At 39.5% G+C, this 20,756-nt stretch overlaps 1 protein-coding gene across 1 annotated transcript; it reads left to right on the plus strand.

Annotated features, from left to right (window-relative positions):
- Positions 1 to 1,641: 1,641 nt before the first annotated feature.
- Positions 1,642 to 11,119, plus strand: CYP2R1 (cytochrome P450 family 2 subfamily R member 1; the record flags this gene model as incomplete). The annotated part of the gene is made up of 5 exons (XM_082000398.1): positions 1,642 to 2,201; positions 5,303 to 5,444; positions 5,722 to 6,354; positions 9,366 to 9,695; positions 10,944 to 11,119. Exons 1-5 carry the CDS (start codon positions 1,881 to 1,883, stop codon positions 11,117 to 11,119), a joined length of 1,602 nt encoding a protein of 533 aa, XP_081856524.1. The 5' UTR covers positions 1,642 to 1,880.
- Positions 11,120 to 20,756: the final 9,637 nt, after the last annotated feature.

Raw genomic sequence — 20,756 nt, forward strand, 5'->3', positions numbered from 1 at the left:
TTAGCACAACTGCTTAAGCACATTGCACATCTTGTTTTAATCCTTGGCCATTTCTCCTCATTCTGCCTGTGGCTGGAGCCAAGCTGAGGTCCTGAATCTCTTACCCTCTCTGGTGAGAAATCTTAAGGCACTGACATTGAAATACTGTCATTTTTTGCAGGTATGGCACAAGTAAACCAAGCAGTATCATATTGGAAGAAGGGATGAAGAAATAACTTGGAAGAAGAATGAACAAAATAAACCTCGGGCAGTGCTCAAGCCACTTCTTCGTATTCTGACTGGGTAAGATTTTGGTATAGGATGCTGACACTGACACATGCTTTACGGGCATTTTGCAGCTAGGACAAGGAAAGGTCTGAGGCCAATACAACCGACTACTCGTTGCATAAAGATTCCCCTGAAAATCAGAGTCTCTCACTGCATGGACCCATGGAAACCAGCACAGACCCTGGTCCAGCCAACCAGCACAACCAGCCTTCCATGCGTGACAACACACAGACATCAACAGCTCCAGTGAGAAAACTTGGTCAGCATCATTGCACTTGCCTTCATTAAAAGTTGCTGTTGTGTTGTTCTGTAATATACACGTGACGTTTATCTTTCCTTCTCGGTCTGCCCATCCTGGGCAAACATAAGCACGTGCCCTCGTTGAATCCTGTTGTCTTTTTACATTTCATAGCCTCGTGCTCTCTTCAGCAAGCACCCAAATAGCCAGTTTGATTGCCCTGAAGCCTCACAGATGCCTTGCAGCCAGACTGCCAGCCAAAAAGCTACACTTTGTCACTTCCCAGCTCCTCTCCTCTTCCCCTGTTGTACTCACGGCTCTTACCTCCTCTCTGCATTCTCAAAGCGATGGCCTTTGCTGTGTTCTGAGCAACATCTGGGGCCCTCCTCAGCTTCTGTGCCATGTACTCCCAGGTCAGTATCGCCACATTCAAAGCAGAACGTCCCATCACAGGAACGTACTGAGAACTAAGCATTCAATGGTTAGATTATCAAGTACGTAGCACGTTTTGATCAGTCAGGTTACTAATGAACTTCATCAGCATAAATTCTTTATCAGTTTAGATCTTATCAACAACTTTATGAGTCTATGTAGAGATATTCCATTGAATTCAACAAGAAAGAAATCTCAAGCCGGAAACGCGGAGCATGGAAGTTCTAACAGGGCAGGGATGCTTCTGTCACGCCTTCCGTGCCCGGCTGCCTGCGAGCGCGGGGCCGCCCGGCCCGTTGTCACCGCCGCCTGCAGCACTCCGGCCCTGCTGCCAGCGGGGTCAGCCGGCCGCGGTCAGGCTGCGCAGCTCGGGAGTGACGGGAGCGACACGCGAAGCTGCTGCCCACCCAGCTACCAGCAGCAATCAGCGGGGCACGCAGGTTCCCTGCGCCGGGGCTGGAAAGGGCACGGAGGGAAGCGCAGCGGCATTGATTGTCTCCAGGCCCTCGCAACTGTGGATTTTTGCTTCCGCGGAGGTGTAACGGCAAACAAATAATCGCTTGTTACTTAGTTGTCGTGGTCAGCGTATGCAGGTGTTTTCAAGCACGCAGCCAGTAGTGATTCTTCAGCGCTTCAGACACCCGAAGCGTCCGACTTTTGCTTTATTCCAGTAACAGAAACCACAAACCACGTGGGTACCGAGACCCGTTGCCTGCACTCCCGCAGGCCGCAAGCGGACAGGCCGTTCCCAACGCTTCCCAGCTCCGGGCCCGGGCGGGGCGGTCCGTGAGCCCGGCACGAACCACAGGCCGGGACTCCCGCGGGAGGCGCCGCGACCCCCGCGCCCGCCCGTTGCCAGCGCGGCCAACCCGCCGTCCCGTCCCCGTCCCAGTCCCCGTCCCGTCCCCCCGCCTGACGCGAGGGGCGGAGCCGCCGCGTGCCAATGAGCGCGGGGCGGTGCTGCCACCGCCCAATGAGGGCGGCGGGCCGGGGGCGGCGGCAGGAGGAAGCGGCGCGGCGGCGGCGCGGGGCTATGTGGCCGGCGGCGGGGGGCCCGGGCGCGGCGGCGGGGAGCGGCGCCTGCCTCCTGCTGCTGCTGCTGGCGGCGGTGCTGGCGCTGGTGGTGCGGCAGCTGCTGAAGCAGCGGCGGCCGCCCGGCTTCCCGCCCGGCCCCGCGGGGCTGCCCCTCATCGGCAACATCCACGCCCTGGGCGCCGAGCAGCCGCACGTCTACATGCGGCGGCAGAGCCAGATCCACGGGCAGGTACCGCCGCTCCGGCACCGGCGGCCTTTGCCGCCCTCCCGGGGCCCCCCCTCCGGAGCGGGAGCAGGAGTGGGGCGGGCTGGGCCGGGGCGGGCAGCGCTGCCGGCGGGAGAGCCCGGGGAAGAGGCAGCCGGGCGGGCTCTCCTCGTCCCGGTGGCCCGGGGCTGCCGCGGAGCCCGGACCCGCTCCGGCAGCACGGCGCGTCCGGCGGGGAAGCCGCCCCGCCGCCTGCCGCCTGGCCTCGGCCCGGAGCGTCTGTCGGTGCCCGCACCCCGCCGGGGAGCGAGCAGCACGGCGGGGGCCGACGCCGCCAGCTAACGGGAGCAGGGGGGCGGGCCCGGGACCCGGTGGGTAGCGGGGTCCGGAGCACCAGGCTTTGGGGCTGTAAGAGTTTTTTGGCAAAACCGGTGCTCCGGTCAGGCCTTGCCGCGGCAGCGGGGAGAGACCCGTGACAGAGGAGAAGAGTTTTCACGGCTTTCCTGCCCGCGCTCCCTCTCGGCGGAGAGGGGCTGCCTGCCGGCTTGCCTCCCGCTTGTACTGCGGTTTTTTGGTACCCTCCTTAAGCTGGTGCCCCGCTGCAAATGGATGTAACTCGCTCGTTTCCCGTCCACAAGTCTTGGACGCGCCAACAGGGCTTAAAATTAACAAAACTACAACAGCCAAGTAGTAGGCACTGGGGTAATGGCAGCATTTTCACTGAACACACGTTGCTTCAAAGTACCTTCAGTGGGATATTTGGAATACTCGCAGTCAACTAGTATAACTACATAAGAATGGGGTTTTTTTTTTTCATTTTTTCATACTTTCTTATGTATCAGGTGTCTCTTTTCATCAGCCAGTTGCAAGTAAACAATCTATTCCTACAAGCTTCATAAAAGTTAAATGCAAACTAGGTCTAGCAGGGAAGGGCAGGCAGGCACTAGCGTTTGCAAGCGTGTATGCGTACGGATACATAAACGCGCACATGCGTGCGTACGTTTTGGTAGCAGCTGGCCAGCCGGCACATACCCCGTGGCCAGCCATTCAGCATGCCTGTACATCTCAAGATTATTATCACAGCTGTGATAATAATAACAGTAATAATAATAATAATTTACTTAGCAGGATTATCACTGGAGGTCTGTGAAGGACTGGGCTTTGTGTCTGACAAACAGTGGCTGTCTAGCAAATCACGTCCTTCAAACTGCTACAAGTGTTTAAATCTAACACACCTAGCAAGCAAATAAAACTGTTGCTAGAACTTAAGTCTGTCTAAAGCTTTGGTCCGGGTCATTTACAAAAGCTACAGCAGAAACGGAGCAGTCAGAGTCTTCTCATGAATGAGAAGGGAAGCAAAGTGTGCAAATTAAAAGCGTGCTAAATGGTAGAAACAAAAGGATAGGCTTATTATCTTATTTTTGGCAATAGAAAAAAGTAAATGTATTTCAGGCAAAACACTAGGACAAATAGAATGGAAATAGGAAGGAAAATGTGTCATCAAATAAACTAAGCTTTCTACTTGCCTGGAAGGCTGTATGTAGTTCTAGTCACCTGCTGTCAGAAAGGATCCTGCAGAATTTGAGGGAACTTGAAGACAGCAGATCAGCATTTGGAGGGGCCCTGGAAAAATACAGAAAAAGGATTCTTTTTAAAATTCTGTATAACATAGGACGAAAGATAAATAAGCTATGATCAGAATACACAAAACTCCCAAATGGTTTGCAGAAATCTATCAGGAGTGTCGTCTTGTCACATGAAAGAGAAGAGCCATTATAACAGTGACAATAACAAGTTTGCTAAAGCAAAATAGTCATAGAATCAATGAAGTTGGAAAAGACCCTTATGAGCAGTGAGTCCAACCATTAACCTAGCACTGGCCAATCCACCACTAATCCATGTCCCTAAGCGCCACATCTATACATCTTTTAAATACCTCCAGGGATGGGGACTCCACCACTTCCCTGGGCAGCCTGTTCCAGTGCTCGACAACCAAGTTGTCGCAGAATGTGTAATTAGGCTAACACTATTTCATATTCTAGAGGTCAACAGCTCTGAGAGGAAGGGAAAACTAGGGAGTTGTAGAGATAAAAATACCGATTTGTAATGCTAAGAAAAGTATGGAAAGGGATACAGGATTTCAGTCTTAAGTTTAGCTTAAGTTTTAATTTTTAAAACTTAGCATAAGACTTCCGTTTTGTTTATCCTGTATGTGCCTTCTGCAGGATGTATTGCATCTTTCTCTAAAGCACCTAGTGCTGACCACTTCTGGAAACAGGAGATGGGACTAGCTGGGCTATGCTATCATTTGTTGGCTGTCATCATGGCTCTCACTTCTATCATCTGATGGTTCTTTGGGAGCCAGTGCAAAGTCGGCTGGTGTCCAGTTTCAGAGATAGACAGGGCTGGGTGCAGCTTGGTTGTTTTCACAACTGACACCACTTCTGCGTGTGCCATTACTAAGTGACCTGCTGGAAGTCTTCGCGGTATGAACTTGGGGCTTCGTAGTGCCCTTAACCAAATTAAGCTATTGGGATTTACCTTTTCTAAGGCAGGGAGGCGGGGCAGGTGTGGTAGTAAAGCTTTCCTCCCTCCCGTGGAAACAGTCTCGGCAAATTAGGAAAGTAGACAATATATGTACTTTATTTCTAGTTCTTACATAAAAACTATGCCTTATATCTAATAATATCTAGTTATATTGTACACATCTAAATATATACTTACTTATATCTACTAATGTTAGGGGCCAGTATATTTTTTCTGAAAAATATGCAGTGTGGTACCAAATTCACATTTGTTTAGTGACTATATGAAAGCATCCCCAGTCCTTGCATTAGAGAGCTGGCCACTTTAGGTGCACAGCAAGGCACAGAATGTAGTGTGGCGTAATTTATCTTTTGACAGCGTGAATTAGCTCACAACAGACTCTACTGTGTAATGCCACAGTTGTATCCCGTCTGGTTACCGGTATGCCCTACTGAAGCTCATTCAAGTCTGTATTTTGCATTGATGTTTAGTGTTGTTTCACTTTGTCGTTACTTGTTTGTACTTGTTTTCATTATTTGTTGTTAAGATTTGGTTGCAATAGCATTTTTACATTTTTTAATTATTTTTTTGTCCCAAAGATCTTCAGTCTTGACCTTGGAGGTATATCTGCTATCGTACTGAATGGCTATGATGCAGTAAAAGAATGCCTTGTTCATCAAAGCGAAATTTTTGCAGATAGACCATCTCTTCCCTTGTTTAAGAAGCTGACAAACATGGGAGGTAAGTGCTAATGTCTTCTATGTAAAAATGTAATTTTTGTCCATTAGCTGGGTTTGTGATCACATGAAATACTTGCTTTAGCAGTTTTCTCTACTTCTTTAACTCCTTTCATAAAATACTTGATGCTTCTTTAAAGTTATTATTTCGAAAGGATTGTCACTCATAGCAAGATGTGTGTAATTTTTTGTCTCATTTTTTGTCTTATTAACTAATTTTATTATCTTACGGGGAAAAAATAAAGCGTTGCATAAAATACTGTGTCAAAATATTTTTTCAGGCTTACTGAACAGTAAATATGGCAGAGGATGGACAGAACATCGCAAATTAGCTGTAAATACCTTTCGAATTTTTGGATATGGTCAAAGGTCCTTTGAACACAAAATTTCAGAAGAATCTATGTTTTTTCTTGATGCCATTGATACATACAAAGGCAGACCATTTGATCTTAAGCACTTGATAACAAATGCTGTTTCAAACATTACTAATTTGATTATTTTTGGAGAACGTTTTACATATGAAGATACTCAATTTCAGCACATGATTGAGATTTTTAGTGAAAATATTGAATTAGCTGCTAGTGCCTCTGTATTTTTATATAATGCTTTTCCTTGGATTGGTATCTTGCCATTTGGGAAACACCAGCAGCTGTTTAAAAACGCAGCTGAAGTCTATGACTTTCTTCATGACCTTATTGAACGTGTCTCTGAAAATAGGAAGCCTCAGTCACCTCGACATTTTGTAGATGCATATTTAGATGAGATGGATTGCAATGAAAATGATCCAGAATCTACATATTCAAGAGAAAACTTAATTTTCTCTGTTGGAGAACTCATCATAGCTGGAACAGAAACCACAACAAATGTTTTAAGATGGGCAGTGTTATTTATGGCTCTTTATCCAAACATTCAAGGTAAGAACTTTGACATTTTGAGGAACTGATACACTTTCCTATTGCAGATTTAAAATGCTTTTTCAAAGTGGTGCAGTCATCCATAGTCGTAAACAAAAAGGAAGGTTTGTCTATATAATTATATTATATAATTTACTAAATATACTACAGACAGATGTGAAAAGCTTATTTTATGTGCAGACAAAGAGGACATAAAAAGTCAAGTATGATGATAAAATGTTAGCATATTATTTTGTGCATATGTTTTTATGAAGCTTTACTATTTTCACTAAAGTATTTCTAACATATTTAAGCTTAGTGTTGTGATGCATAATATTGGTTGGTAGATATACTAATCTATATAGTTAATAAATAATAAGCAAGTGCACTTACATATGAAATTAATTAAATTTAAAATGTAAAAACATCAGCAAAAAAGTAAATCAGGTTGTCGTTAACAGTTTAAGAACAGTTTAAGTACATTTCCTTTCTACCCTTAAGTGCCTCAGTTCACCATAGATTTACGTATTGCAGACTTGTATATTTATACTTTTGGAAGAACAAAAATAGCATTTAAAAATAAAAAGATGTGTTACACTCATTCTGAAGTAAGACGGCAATAGCTGTTTGAATGTCAGCCCAGACATTTTGTGCAGAAGTTTGGATTTTAGAAGTGAACAGTCACATTTCTTGTTTCACAGCCTCCAGTTTGCTCTCAAAACCTCACCAGTGTGTAGTTCAAATAGGAACTTGCAGTATTTGGAGAAAGAGCAGCCAAGATAACTTGGAAAGAGACTGTTGATACTTTGACCAAAGAATATTGCTCTAACATCAATTTCACCATCATCATCATCATCATTTCAGAATGGGGATAACAATACTACCCATAGCTGTAAGGCTCTTGAGGTCTGAAGTTCTGCATAGGAACCAGATGTCTTTATGTATGAAAGATTATATTTTCTTCTCAGAGTAGTAGGTGCATGACTCTATATCTTCTGATTTTCTCAGCTAGAGAATAATTTTTCATTTTTAATTTGGGTGGACAAAAAGCAATTATTTTAAAATTAGAGATCAAATTTTATATTTATGTTTTCAGTCAATACAGCTTTACTTGAAAACGATGAAAATTAGAAAGTAATGATAATGTATATCAAGAGCTGACATGCTATAAACAGTGAAAATCAGTTAGATTAAATAAAGAAGTTGATGCTGAAGCTCTTTTGTTGCTGCTATTATCATTATTTTAAGTTCCATATTCACTGAGCTGGTTAACATATCTTGCTAAGCAACTAGAATCAAAGTTCACTCAAATATCTTCTGAGAGCCATAACCTCTTACATATTTTCTTTTTTTGATTTAGTCAACTATTTTATTTACTTGATTAATTAATTGAACATGAGGAAACTGATTAAAAATAAAAAAATAGGAAAACTGTCTTCTAGCCTAGGATTAAAAGCAAGATCTAACGGGATTCGAGTTGTTAATTTTAAAAACTTTGAGGGACATATTTAAGAGAAGTATGTCACTTCAGCTCACTAAGTACAGCTAATAATTTGTTTGTGGAAGCTTTATGATTGCTGTTTTTAACCAGTCAGCACACTTCAGACGATTTAAAACAAGTAGATTTAAAAAAATTAAATGTTGCTTCTATGCTTCCGAGTTCCACTGATTCATCTATATGCTTTACACAGTATAGTAAGAAAATCTACCAAAAAAAGAAAAACGTTTCATAAAATGAAAAAAATGGAATCTGATTTTATATGTACTTAAGTTTTAGGATGCACATATACATTGTCCATATTTTAGTTAAAAATATATTAAGTGCCGTAATTAGTCAATAGAATATATTTACGCTTTACATTATATAAAAAGCCCAAGTGCAAAAAGGTCCACTTAAATCAAAGTTTCTGATCAGTCTGTCCTGGCTCACTAACAATATTCATATCTTAAAACAAAAAGATCCTCATTCCTTCTCTATTAAGATCTGACCAAGATACTGTTTGTCAATGAAGGTCAAGAAAACTTTGTAGTTTTGTGTCTCCTATGCATCGTCCAATTTTGTAGAGATCCACTCACCTAGAATAATCTTCTGATCTCAGTTCTTGTGATATAACGAGTTTGGATTCAAAATCAATTCATCTGGGTAAAAATAAGAATTACTGTTACCTTTCATTTATTGAGGCTTTCTCTGTCCAAGTAGTACAATATACACTGATACACCCCTACATCACAGAATGTACTTTCGCTAAGCTGCTTTTCACCTCTTTATTTTGACATGAAACATTGTCACTTCAGGTTGAAAAACTTGGTGATTCTGGTAGAATTTTTCTGGCATTGCCCAGGTTTTCATTACTGGTTCTACATGAATTGTAAAAGTCCAACTTTGTTTTAGTTAGGAGCTGTTTGGCAGTTTCAACAAAGAAAGTGTATCAGGAAAAAGAAGAGGCAGTTTGAATGTGTTGGAGATTATTTAAATAACTTGTGAAGTTAATTTAAAAAAAAGTTATTTAATTTGTTCCTTTTCAGTTAAATTCAGACTCCTGTCCCTCTTAACTCTCACTGTATTGTATCAGATATTTTCAGTTTAAGAATGAATGATTTTACACTGTGACTTCAATTCTGGAGAATCATAGCAGAATTAGACAAGGGAAAGTTCAAGTGGCTAATTTCAATGTTATCTGAGTAACTCAAGTATTTAATGTACTTTATCTTTGTAGTCTTTTGCGTGTTTCTTTAGTTTTGAAGAGCTCCAGAAATAAAAATACACACAAGCAAAGAAAAGTATGTTAAAACACAATTTTACTGAGAATAATTACTTTTTAAATTAAGATTAGTGGTATATATGCTAGTAATAATTCCTACTAGCAGGATAAGGAATATAGCGTCTAAATTTTAAAGCTTATAAGCTACTCTATTTTATGTAAGATATTTAATGTTTCAGTATCCTTTAAAAAGTACATACCTTATAACTTGAATTAAAAAATAAAGGATATTACACAACAAACATCAGCTTTTATTCCTGTTCCTAACAGGGCAAGTTCAAAAAGAAATTGATTTAGTCATCGGCCCAAACAAAATGCCTGCCTTAGAAGAGAAATGCAAAATGCCATACACTGAGGCAGTTCTACATGAAGTTCTAAGATTCTGTAATATAGCTCCACTAGGTATTTTTCACGCAACTTCCAAAGATACTGTTGTGCGTGGTTACTCTATTCCTGAGGGCACTACAGTCATTACAAACCTCTACTCCGTCCATTTTGACGAAAAATACTGGAGCAACCCAGAAGTGTTTTTTCCTGAGAGATTTTTGGACAGCAGTGGGCAGTTTGTCAAGAAAGATGCATTTATTCCTTTTTCACTAGGTAAGAGTGATTCCTTCCCTTTTCATAAATCTAGAAATGCATAACATATAAGTGATGGCAATAAATCAGGAATGGGCAGAATGATATGAAATATCCACAGTTCTGATGAAACAGCTATTTTAAAGATATTCAATATAATGCACTCTGGACATACACACCAGCGTAGTATCTTTTATGTAGATGAGCTCATTATTATATAAACTAAGAAAAAAGGACAGTATTTTCTTATCTGAGGAATCTATACATATTGTATCATTGTAGTACATAAGTGTTATTTGTTTCACAATTAACAGTCATTTGCTGCTAATTCACAGGTGATTTACACAACCACCTTTCAAATTTCAGCACTTGGATCTGCACCAGAAATCTTAGATCAGAACTAGCTTAAGACTCAGCATGTAACACTGCATTCTGTCCCGAGGAAATATTCTGGCAGTCCTAAATCATTATGGATTTGTCTTTTGATGCCTATAAGAGGGGATAATTTATCTCAGATATGATTACCAACCTAAAAATTAGGTGTTCTGTATAAGCTGCCAGGGCTACCTCTGCAGTCCAGAGAAAGATATAGCCTTGTGTAGAGGGTGACTTAGTTTACTTATCTGGGATACCCTTTCTCCAAACAATGACAGGAGCCATGACAATTCCCTTGGAATAGATGCACATCATCAAAATGGCCAAAGTTAGGTTCGATGAAGCCCACCATTAAATTTCTTTTTGCCTGTTTGACCGTACCAGTTCCAGATGTTGTTATCTGTTCATCTGTGTCTTCCACAACCACATTTACTCCTTGTAACTAGTCATACATGGAATGGGAACTAGTATTTAAAGGCATTTTCCAGACCCGTTTCATACCTTTCTACTCACCAAGTTAGAATAATTTCCAGGTAATAATGATTGGCAGTAGATGTAATTAAGAAAATAGTAGGAGAGAAAGGCTGAAATCCACAGTATCATTTTCTAAAACATGTGTCTACGTTGGCACTTCAAGACAAGATAAAGGAGCTAATAGCTTATCTAAATAAATTTGGCAGAATTAGTTACAATGACATTTGTGTAGTGAGAGGGTCAAATTTGCTAAAATCTGTTTCTTGCCATAAATTATCACCTATCCTGTCTTACAGAATACTACCACCAAGTTTGTACAGCTCCTCTCAGCACACAGAAATGACTATTCTTATTCATAACAAGAATGAAAATGTAATAACACGCATTTTAAGTCTTTTCAAAACCTTCTTTTCAATCCAGGAAGAAGACATTGTCTTGGAGAACAACTAGCTCGAATGGAAATGTTTTTGTTTTTCACTTCGTTACTGCAACGATTTCACCTGTGTTTTCCTCATGGTGTGATTCCAGACCTCAAACCAAGATTAGGCATGACATTACAACCACAACCATACCTCATCTGTGCAGAAAGACGATGAAGAGGAGGGTCCAGATTGTCAGGTGGAGCACAACGCTCCAAGTTGCAGATGAGGATCCACTTTGCCTTCTATTTCTAAACGTGTTCATGTCAGAAGAACAGAAATTTAAAGGACTTGCAGATAAATTCTGACTATTTGTGCACAAGTTAATAGTTTCTTTTTGGTTTTCACAAAAAAAACACCCTCAACCAAAAACGTGAAACACACCCTGTGTTTAAAGTTGATGTTTTCACTCCAGAATTCTGTTTTGAATCTAACTTCTGATTCAGCTTTTTAATATTTAATTACTTAGCAAGCCATTTTACTTTGACAGGATATTTTTATAAGCATGGAGAATATGGCTCAAAATGTTTATACTTGGATTCATCCATGGAAATCTTATTTGCATTATTCCACCTAAGCTGTTCTTTATAATTGTCCATTAAATTTACATAGCTAAAAAGATTTTAAAGGTATCTCTTTAAATTTCTGTAAAATTGTCTATTAAAGCATTTTAATCCTTCCTTCTCCTTGCCCTATCTTCCTGGTTGGTCATAATTTTCTAGTGAATCAGATAACTGCGTGAATTCACTTTTAAGATCTTTTATGGCTTGCTTGTCATTTACTAACATATACAAAGTGTTCAATTATTGTCATACCCCTGACAATTACAGCAATCTTTTTTGCCAGTTTATTGCATTTCCAGACACATGTTCTCCATTGCCTCCCAACACAAGCCGTTATGTAATGATTAATCTCTGCCTAAGTAGTCTGGAAAAAACAGTGTTTGTGTTACCAGGGTCACATGCAACTATCCTATGAGTCAAGAAAATCAGCTGCTTGTGAGCCTGACCAGAAAAGAGACCTTTCTGGGGAGGGGGAGTGGAATAGCGTGGGGAGAAACAGATTTCAAATGGATTTTAAGCACAAGTTATAGGCACAACAGCTACTCTTGACTTCTGCCAGCTTCATTTTTCACTCTTGACAGCTATTGCTTTATGGTTATTGTAGATGGAGATTTATGCATGCAGGCCCTGCAGGAGAACCTGACACTCTAAATACAGTATGTTCAGTCCCCACCATGTGGGGAGAGGTGGGACCTCAGAATAGGGTTCAGAACAAAACCCATGGAGCAAATGGCTATTGAAGGACAAGGTTGAATATTGGACCTTGCTCTTTATACTGCTTATGCTTCAACTTGGAGCTGCAGGAAAGTTCAAAGGCAGGAACTGGTGTTCTTCTGCTGACCTGATGTTTTCAGCTTATACTGAGCAGAAATACTTCCTTTCTTTTGAAACAGCAAAAGAAAAGGATCAAACAGGGCTAATTCCAGACCACTTACATAATAGCCTGGTGACTTAAGATGCAGCAGGTCCCAATTAAATTACTTTGTCTGAGGGTAGTCAGACCCACATGTCCCACAGAGAACCTCTCAAACACACGTTCCTGGTGCTCTGAAGAGGAAAGGCAGGCTACTCCTCTTGCGGAATAACCGCCTTTCTGTAGAGAAGGTTTAAGATTCAAAAAGGAGAGGAAGGAGGTAAGCCTGATGGCTGTGCATTGGGCACACCATGAAAGCTGCGAATAAACCACTCCTAAGATACTGGCAAGCAGTGGGGCTTGGGAGTCAAGATTGAGGCTTTTCTGGATAGCTGCATAAGTAGATGTTGGGCGCTGGTGGAATGCTTAAATAAAAATTGTGGAATCTACCGAATTTAGGTGTCTTCTGTATGAATCAATACCGAACAGAAATGTTCAGTGCTACAGTCCTGGACCCGTGGTAATTCTTCCTGTATCCCACCCTGTGCTCTTAGATAGCCAGAGTTTTGTTAGTATCTAGGCTTGCTTTCTGGGTTGCAAGAACTCTAGGACATCCTTTTGTTAAAACATGATTCAAATAATCCTAACTGGAGTGAGGAGAGTATCAAAAAAAAAAAAATAATCAAGAACCAGTTCTTGCAGGGGCTGCACTCGAAATGCAGCTGGCCCGTGATAATTCCCTTTTGCTGATGTATTTTGAGATATAACTCCTGGCTAGTCTTTAATCCATTTAATGAGAACCATATTGATTATATGTCGTTCTGGTTTCTAAATCAAAATGCCTTATAAAAGCCTCAGAATATCAGTCCAAACTTTTACCATTATCTGCCAACTTACAGTCTCATTTAAGCAATCAAATACATTTGACAAACTGTCTTTTCTATAAATCTGTAGCGGTATTAGTGATATTTACATGTTTCACTCTGTATCAACTTTTTAATTACTTTCTCTCAGAATTATCCTAGTGATCCAATTTAATAATCTGAAGTACTGACATAATATTAGTTTTTTTCCATTCCTCTGGAATTTCTCCATTGTATCAGGATTGATTAGTAATGAACATCAGTAGCTAGCCAGATGTTCAGAATTTCCTGGGGAAGAGTCTTCTACAGCTGAAATAGCTAGCACAGCTGGGTGCTACTTAACCTTGTTCTGGGATTAAAAGTTAATATATTAACCAGAATATCTTTCTCTGGTTGTAGAATTTAATGATGAAAAAAGACATTAAGTAATGTGTTGAGGTAAGATTGTTCCCACTGCAGAAGTTTTTCCTATCTGGCTTTGAATGTCCTAATATTTTAGATTAAAACAATGTGTCCAGATACTTATGGAAAGATGTCTTGAAGTTGTAACCTCTCTGTTTCTGTATATTAATGTCATTTATTGTTCTCTTGGTTTCACCATCTTCTTAAGCTTTATTCCCTCCAATATTTATAGTCTTCTCATTTCTGTCTTTTGCAGAGTTAGCGCTTTGAATTTATGATGATAGTTTAGAACTAGAAGCACTGTTTCCACATACAGGTGTATCACAACCTCAAGAAGAAACTTTCATGTACCTTCTCTGTAACTCCACTGCTGTTCCCAAAGGCAGTGAAGGACTTTTTGCTGTAAACGTAGCTAAAAATGCATACTCAGCTCACCTTTGTTGATCTCAATTCCTGTACAGTTTTGAATCATTCTTTTTTCTAGTTTGTCCAGGAAAAAAATCCACTTCAGCTTTTTTCCCTTCCTGTGAGATTATTGCAGTGTTCTTTGCACTATTTTTTGGTCTTGGTCAGTATTTGTAAATGCAGGCTAGATTCAGCAGTCTTTCCTAAGGAATAGGAATTTTAGGATTAAGAATTGATTTTGTTTTCTTAATTATTTTAATTTCTCCTTGAGCAATAATTAGTTGTTTTTTCTGACTATAATCACAGAAATTCTGCTAATTGAGGAGAAGATAGTCAACTCACCATTGTATTAATTTACTATGTCCCATACAAAGGTCTCCACAGCCAACTACAATGTAATACTAATAGGAAGATTATGAGCTGTATGTTTCTCCTACATCTATTTTCTCCATCTTGGCTCTGGTTTTGTATACTTGCCTTAAATCAGAAACTCTAGAAGTGGTTCTTTGCCTTTCCTCTTTCATGCCATTTCTATACCATGAGAATGGGTGCCCTCTGCACTATTTCTCAGACACAGTCTAGTCCTATATTTACTTCTAGACTTAACTCCAGGCCCAGGGCAATGCGTCTTGCCATCCAGCAGGAGATTCCTTTCTTAACAGTGATGCAAGAGCTGCAGTCAGTACCACCACAGTATCTTAAATCCTCCTTTCTAGAACTCTATACCTAAACTTAAGTTTCTGGGTTAACCTTGGCCATGCCAGCATCCCCAGAAACTGAAAAGGGAACACTACAAGCATGTCATATATGGCACTGAAAAAATGCCAAAGAAAATCTTACTCTTTAGCACTTAAGTTAAACAGGGAGATTATAAATAGAGTAGATTGAAAGCAAAAAGACAAGGTGTTCTAATTTTTGCAATTATTTACAAATCATTATGAAGCATGAGTGGTTTATCTGGAAAACTAATTACAGTTCTTTTGATGACATTTCTGGATTGAATTGGCAGAATTTTTCAGACTAAGTACCAGGAATCACTGTATCTCTAGCAGCCAAAGTGCTACTTCAGACTGGAATTTACAAAGAGCCTGCTGCTTTCATCCTTAAATTAAGTGTATCATAAAAATGTGTTAATTTTTAATTCTGTACAGAATCAGGGTTGGAAAGGAGCAAAACTTGCTCATATTTAAGATCTGTAGTGAGAGATAAAATATGCCTGGAAGCCATGGTCTCCCTTGTCCATGGTTTGAGTATCGCTGCAGGAAACACGAACTGAACCTGCAAAGAAAATTGCCTTTTCACTGGGCAGAACCAATAGTTCTTTCTGCTATGGGGATACGCCACTGTATTATGGGTAAAGGGAAATAGCGTGCCCAGAAGCCCTAGACATCTTTAAAGACAGCCAGGTGAATATGCCCTCTGTAGACCCAGAAAAATTTAGGTTATGTGAGACCATGATCTGGCATGTAAAAATTTACAGCCGGTAAACTTTCAGGTGTTTTGCTGAGGATAGCTGTCACCACAGGGACAGAAATATCTCCCTGTGTAGTTTCTGTGTACGCTGAGAGAACAGGCATGCCATTCAAAATAATGTGTTGCTGGCTGGTCCAAACCTCCAAAGTTACTCAGCGTGCCAAGGACAAACTAGGTGCCTTTGCATGAAGATGCTTAAGGTGAGCTCATTTATTTGCAGATCATGATCAACAAGGATTGTTGAAGCAAATGGTCTAGATAGGTAGAATATCAAACCAGCTCCTAGTAGTGTCCAAGGTGAGATATTTGGCTTGGCTTTAGAGATGTTACAGGCTCTTGCAGAACTGCACGGAATAGACTGCAAGGGAAGAGAGGCCTAATTGGTATCTGCTGTATAATGGCCATCCCACTAATGCAGTTTCTCTGCTTATTAACTCAACCTACCCTTAACAACCATTCTGCAAGCTTGTGGACTCATTCTCCTTTCTTCTGCCTACTGACATGAATATTTGCTGAATCTAAAACTGCTGAACAGATGTGCACGTCTCCCTTTCCTCTATATTGTATTTTCTTGCAAAGGAAACTTCAACGTACTCCAAGTGGGAGAATAATTCTGCATTCACAATGGAGGCAGTGTTGATAACTAATGTTACAATACTGCACAGGATGATCTGACGTGCATTGACTTTACGCTGCAGGAATTTAGCATAGTCTCTATTCAGTGGTATTCAGCACCTCTCTCCAAATGTTCCTTGCCCATAACTAGACTCGGCCAGAGCTTGAGGTGAAGTCATGGATCTTTCTGCATTTGTTCTAGTGATCCCTCCTTAAGCATCATCGTCTTGCAGGTTAGTTCCCAATACAAGATCACTATTTTCTAGTAATGTTGCAGAAGTTATAAAATTGTAATCCTGAAAAGAATTCAGTTGATTTACATTCATTTCATACACTCACACTACAATCTATTAATTTCACAGAGTATGTTTTTGACCTCCTGTGGGCGAGATCTAATATCAATAGAAGGAAGGTCTTTCCTTTTGGACTCTGGCCTTTTTGGACGTGTCCAAATATAAATTCAGATGTCTATGAGCCAATAATACAGAGAACAGGCATAGGATGAGGGAAATCTATATTGAAAAGCTGTAATTCCAAAAGAGCTTGGGACTCATGGTGGGTGTTCGTTAAACATGAACTTTAACTGTGCAGCCCAAAGATTTTGTGTTGATAGACTATTGAGTGAGGATAGAGAAGCTATATATGTATATGGTGTTGGCACAAGCATTCCTTGAATACTGTGTCCTGTTTTGTTGTCTATAACTGAAGGGGCATTTGAAAAAATAGGTAGAGTTCCTATAAAGCTGTAAAAATTACTTAGAATATGTTTATGCTATATATTCTGGATTGCGGCAAGGTACTTCTACTGATTTATGGGCTGACCAAACAGTATGTGATCATATCAGAGCAGCACCATGTCCCAGCTAATATGCTTCCTTTTCAGAATGATTTATTATTTCAGACTTGGTGACACACTGGCACTGTTAGAATGTTTTTGGATAATTTGGAGGCTCAAGCATGTCTCCAGAATATACACCACAGAAATGTACTGTAGGACATACTGGCTAGTGACACATTCAAGACAATTCATTTGCTTGGTTTACCAAACACATGATTAAGTGACTTGATTAGTCTACAGCTATCTAAACAGAGAACAAAGAGTTGATAAATGATCTTTTCAGTAAGTAGACAAGAACCAGGTGAATACGTTGAACTTTAGATGAAGAATCAGGTGTATAACTAGTAGTAAGGATAGTTATTCCTGGATTGTTACAGAAATTTTAAAATTGGTTCTCAGACAATTCTCTTGTGCTCTGGTTTTACTTTGCACTATCTTCTGCATGAAAAGTGAACTACATAAGGTTACAGTAATCCCTCCTCTCTCAATCAGCAGCTTATAAAATGTACTGTTCTCTCTGACCTCCAAACTCTGCTAACTATTCAAGTGTTAAAAGCAGCCTGAGGTCACATAGCAAGCAGGTCTTTTCTAGATTTGGTATGTTGTTCTGCTACACAATCAGATTCTGAATCTAACTCTGATTCAGGCTGTCAAAATAGTGAAAATAAATTATTTGTGAGAAATTTTTTTAGCTTGAATTGAGCCTAATGGTTTGTAGAAGCACCAGTGAGTAGATGAGACAGATTATGTTGTTGTTAAAATAGCACATTCACCTGAACAGTAGCACACTCAGAGGCAACACAATAAAATATAGTCGAATCACTTTGAAAAAGGGGTGAAAATAAGATTGTGTAAATTTTGCAAAAATGCTTTGAATGGGAAAATACAAGGAATAAGGATAAACAGGGAAAAAATAATCAGAATGGTGACAATGCCAGATCAGAATTTATCTCTGGGTGATGAATGATCATCATCATGGGTGATGAATGAATGATGAAAATACAAGATAACAGCCAAGTACAGTGGACTATTCAATAAGAGTTTGAAAGGTAAACTCAGTATAAATTGGTCTGTGGAGGTACAGACATGGATTTTCATAACAGCTAGATGTCTATGGTGTTTTTTTGGCATTGGGCCTCATAATTCAAACCCTTTGTCTAATCAAGATCAAATTAAACTTCTGTTCTGGAAATATTATGCCTTATTCTGTCCTTTCATAGAATACAATTTGAGGATCAGCAGATTCTTCCATATCTAGAGTATCCCTTTAGATATTTTTGAAGGCTGTCAGCTATCTCGATGTCAATGTGATTAGAATTAAGCAGAACCTATACTCAGAGTAGTCATTTCTTAGGAAGACCGCCAGACTTCAGGAGACATTACGTTTGTTACATTCTTATGAATAAGTAACATTCCAAATAGATTAAATCCATTAAAATAATGGAGCATATCAGGAATGTGCAATCTAATCCAAGTTTGCTACTACTGCAGCAGATGGCTGCTTGCCTAAAATTTTACATGTGAGAGAGATATATATACACACAGACCAGCCTATATTAATATACCAGAAAACAGAATAAACTTATTTATTCCCTTGCTGTTTTCAAGTGCTGAATTCCTTTTCTACGCTTGTACTAAAAATCTTAGATATTTTTAATTTGTATAAACCATGACTTATGAGAAGCATGATAAATATATTATGTATAAAAAAAGATGAGTTTTTTACATTACAGTTAATGTTAGGATGCTTAAGCACATCAGTCCCACCATTAGCATCTAGACAACAGGGTGGACACTCATACCCTCTCTAAAATGAGGGAATAAAGGATGGCTGAACTGTTGTTTAGGTCCTTCACTAATATAGGTAAAACAGGTAGGGTTTCATACCAATAAGGAATGAAAGTTAGGTAATAGAATCACTATGGATAAAACACCTTAAAGAATTGCAGTTATTCTCAGGTAATTAAGTTTCCTTTCTTTACGTGCATCCCTCTAAGGAGTCCAAGCGCCATTTTTGTTCTCTTCAACCTGCAAAATAAGGTCAGTTAAAATAATAATGCTGGTGAACATGCATCACAGCAGAATTTTATACGCCTGATTTTTCCAGGAAGAACATAGGTGCTTATGACTCTTCTTGTGCCTATATAGGTTAGGAAGTTAATTTAATTGCTCTTTTTTGGCAGCATAGAAGTTGCTTTTTAAAGGCCTTTCAAGGCATCTTCAGATCTTGTTCCATTGTAATTTACGTTGTATAAAGGCATACTATTTCTCTCTCAAAGAATGTACAATCTAAACTGTCACAGTATAGACAGAAATGCAACATACCTTAATACTGCATTTACTTCATCACAAATTGTAGATATAGGCTATAGAATACTGAAGGTCCTCCTGTCATAATGAATGTCATGATTATATATTTGAAAATAGACTGTAAGAATAATTCATGGTTAATTGCAATAGAACTAAGTGCTAAGGGCTAAATTTTATCTAAAAATCCCCACTTGCAATTCATATACTTACAAAGAACATTAGTTTAAGCATAATCTTCAAAAGCATCCAACACCTCCCAATGTCTTAGGTATGCACTTTCTTAAGATCTACAGAGGACCATATAGCTTGACAAATACTTAAAATATAATAAGCTTTAGCCAACTAACTTTAGACAATCATATTTTTAAAAAACATTTTGGTTACTGCATTTCCATTTATTCATATGCTGAAAACTAGACAGAATATTAACTCTGGCTGAGCTTCAAGCCTTGCCTGTTTTTTTTCAGAAGGATTCTGATCTCTCCCTCAACAAATAAAAAGACCTCTGGTGGGAGATGCATTACCAGTTAAACACTCAGTAAATGAAAAGCTTTTAATATCCACTGAAGTAGAGATTCAGTTGACATATCCAGTTCCTGTTGTTTGAATGTTATTGCTTGACTATTTTCTATCATTGTGCACATTTTCTTATTGGTATTTAAAGTGATCCATATTAGATCTCTAGTCCTAGTATTTTAAAAATAGGTCCAGAAAGGATCTCAGTGAGTTATGTTTTTCAAACCTTTTTTTTATTTTTGAAGACTTCTTTAATACTCCAAGGCAATCTATTTCGGTGAGTCACAGCCCTCTCAATCCTCAAAGAATTAGCTGCGTTGAGTCTAAATGTTCCTTCTTGCAATCTAAAGCTGTTACTCCTTGTCCTAAACACTATGAATACTGAAAACATTATTATGAGTACTTTGCTCTTTGAAGAAGCCTTATTAAGTATTTAAAACCCTAGAACTTCTCACTTAAGTCTCATTTTCTCTAGACTCAGGAAAATCTCTTGAATTAATTTAACCTTTCTCTTTAGGCCATGTCTTCCATATTTCTGGTCAGTCTCACTGGTCTGTATTGGAATACTGCAATCTGTCTAATGGATATGTTTTTCCTGGGGTGTGATATCTGAAACTAGAAACAGTATTTTGGTAATGCCTTATTTATGATGAATAGAACAAAATTATTACAAATCCATTCTCAAAGATAAATAGGAGGGCTTCTTCATTCGCTTCTCTGACTTAGAGAAAGCTTAGTTAATATATGAGTCAGATAAATTGGCAATATCACAGATACTAATGAATTCTAGTCAGATGAAAGTCATGATAAAAGAAAGAGGGATACACTAAGTCCATTTAAGGGACCACATACAGGAGCAAGTTTTCACATTTAACTGGCACAGGTGACAAAGTCTGCATTCTGCTCCCCATGCACAATAAGTAATGTCAAGCTTACCCTTTGGATTTTTGGTACAATACTTACATTTTACACTAAG

The sequence above is a fragment of the Phaethon aethereus genome, assembly GCF_964289735.1.
Source record: "Phaethon aethereus genome assembly, chromosome: 5".
Taxonomy (NCBI): Eukaryota; Metazoa; Chordata; class Aves; order Phaethontiformes; family Phaethontidae; genus Phaethon; species Phaethon aethereus.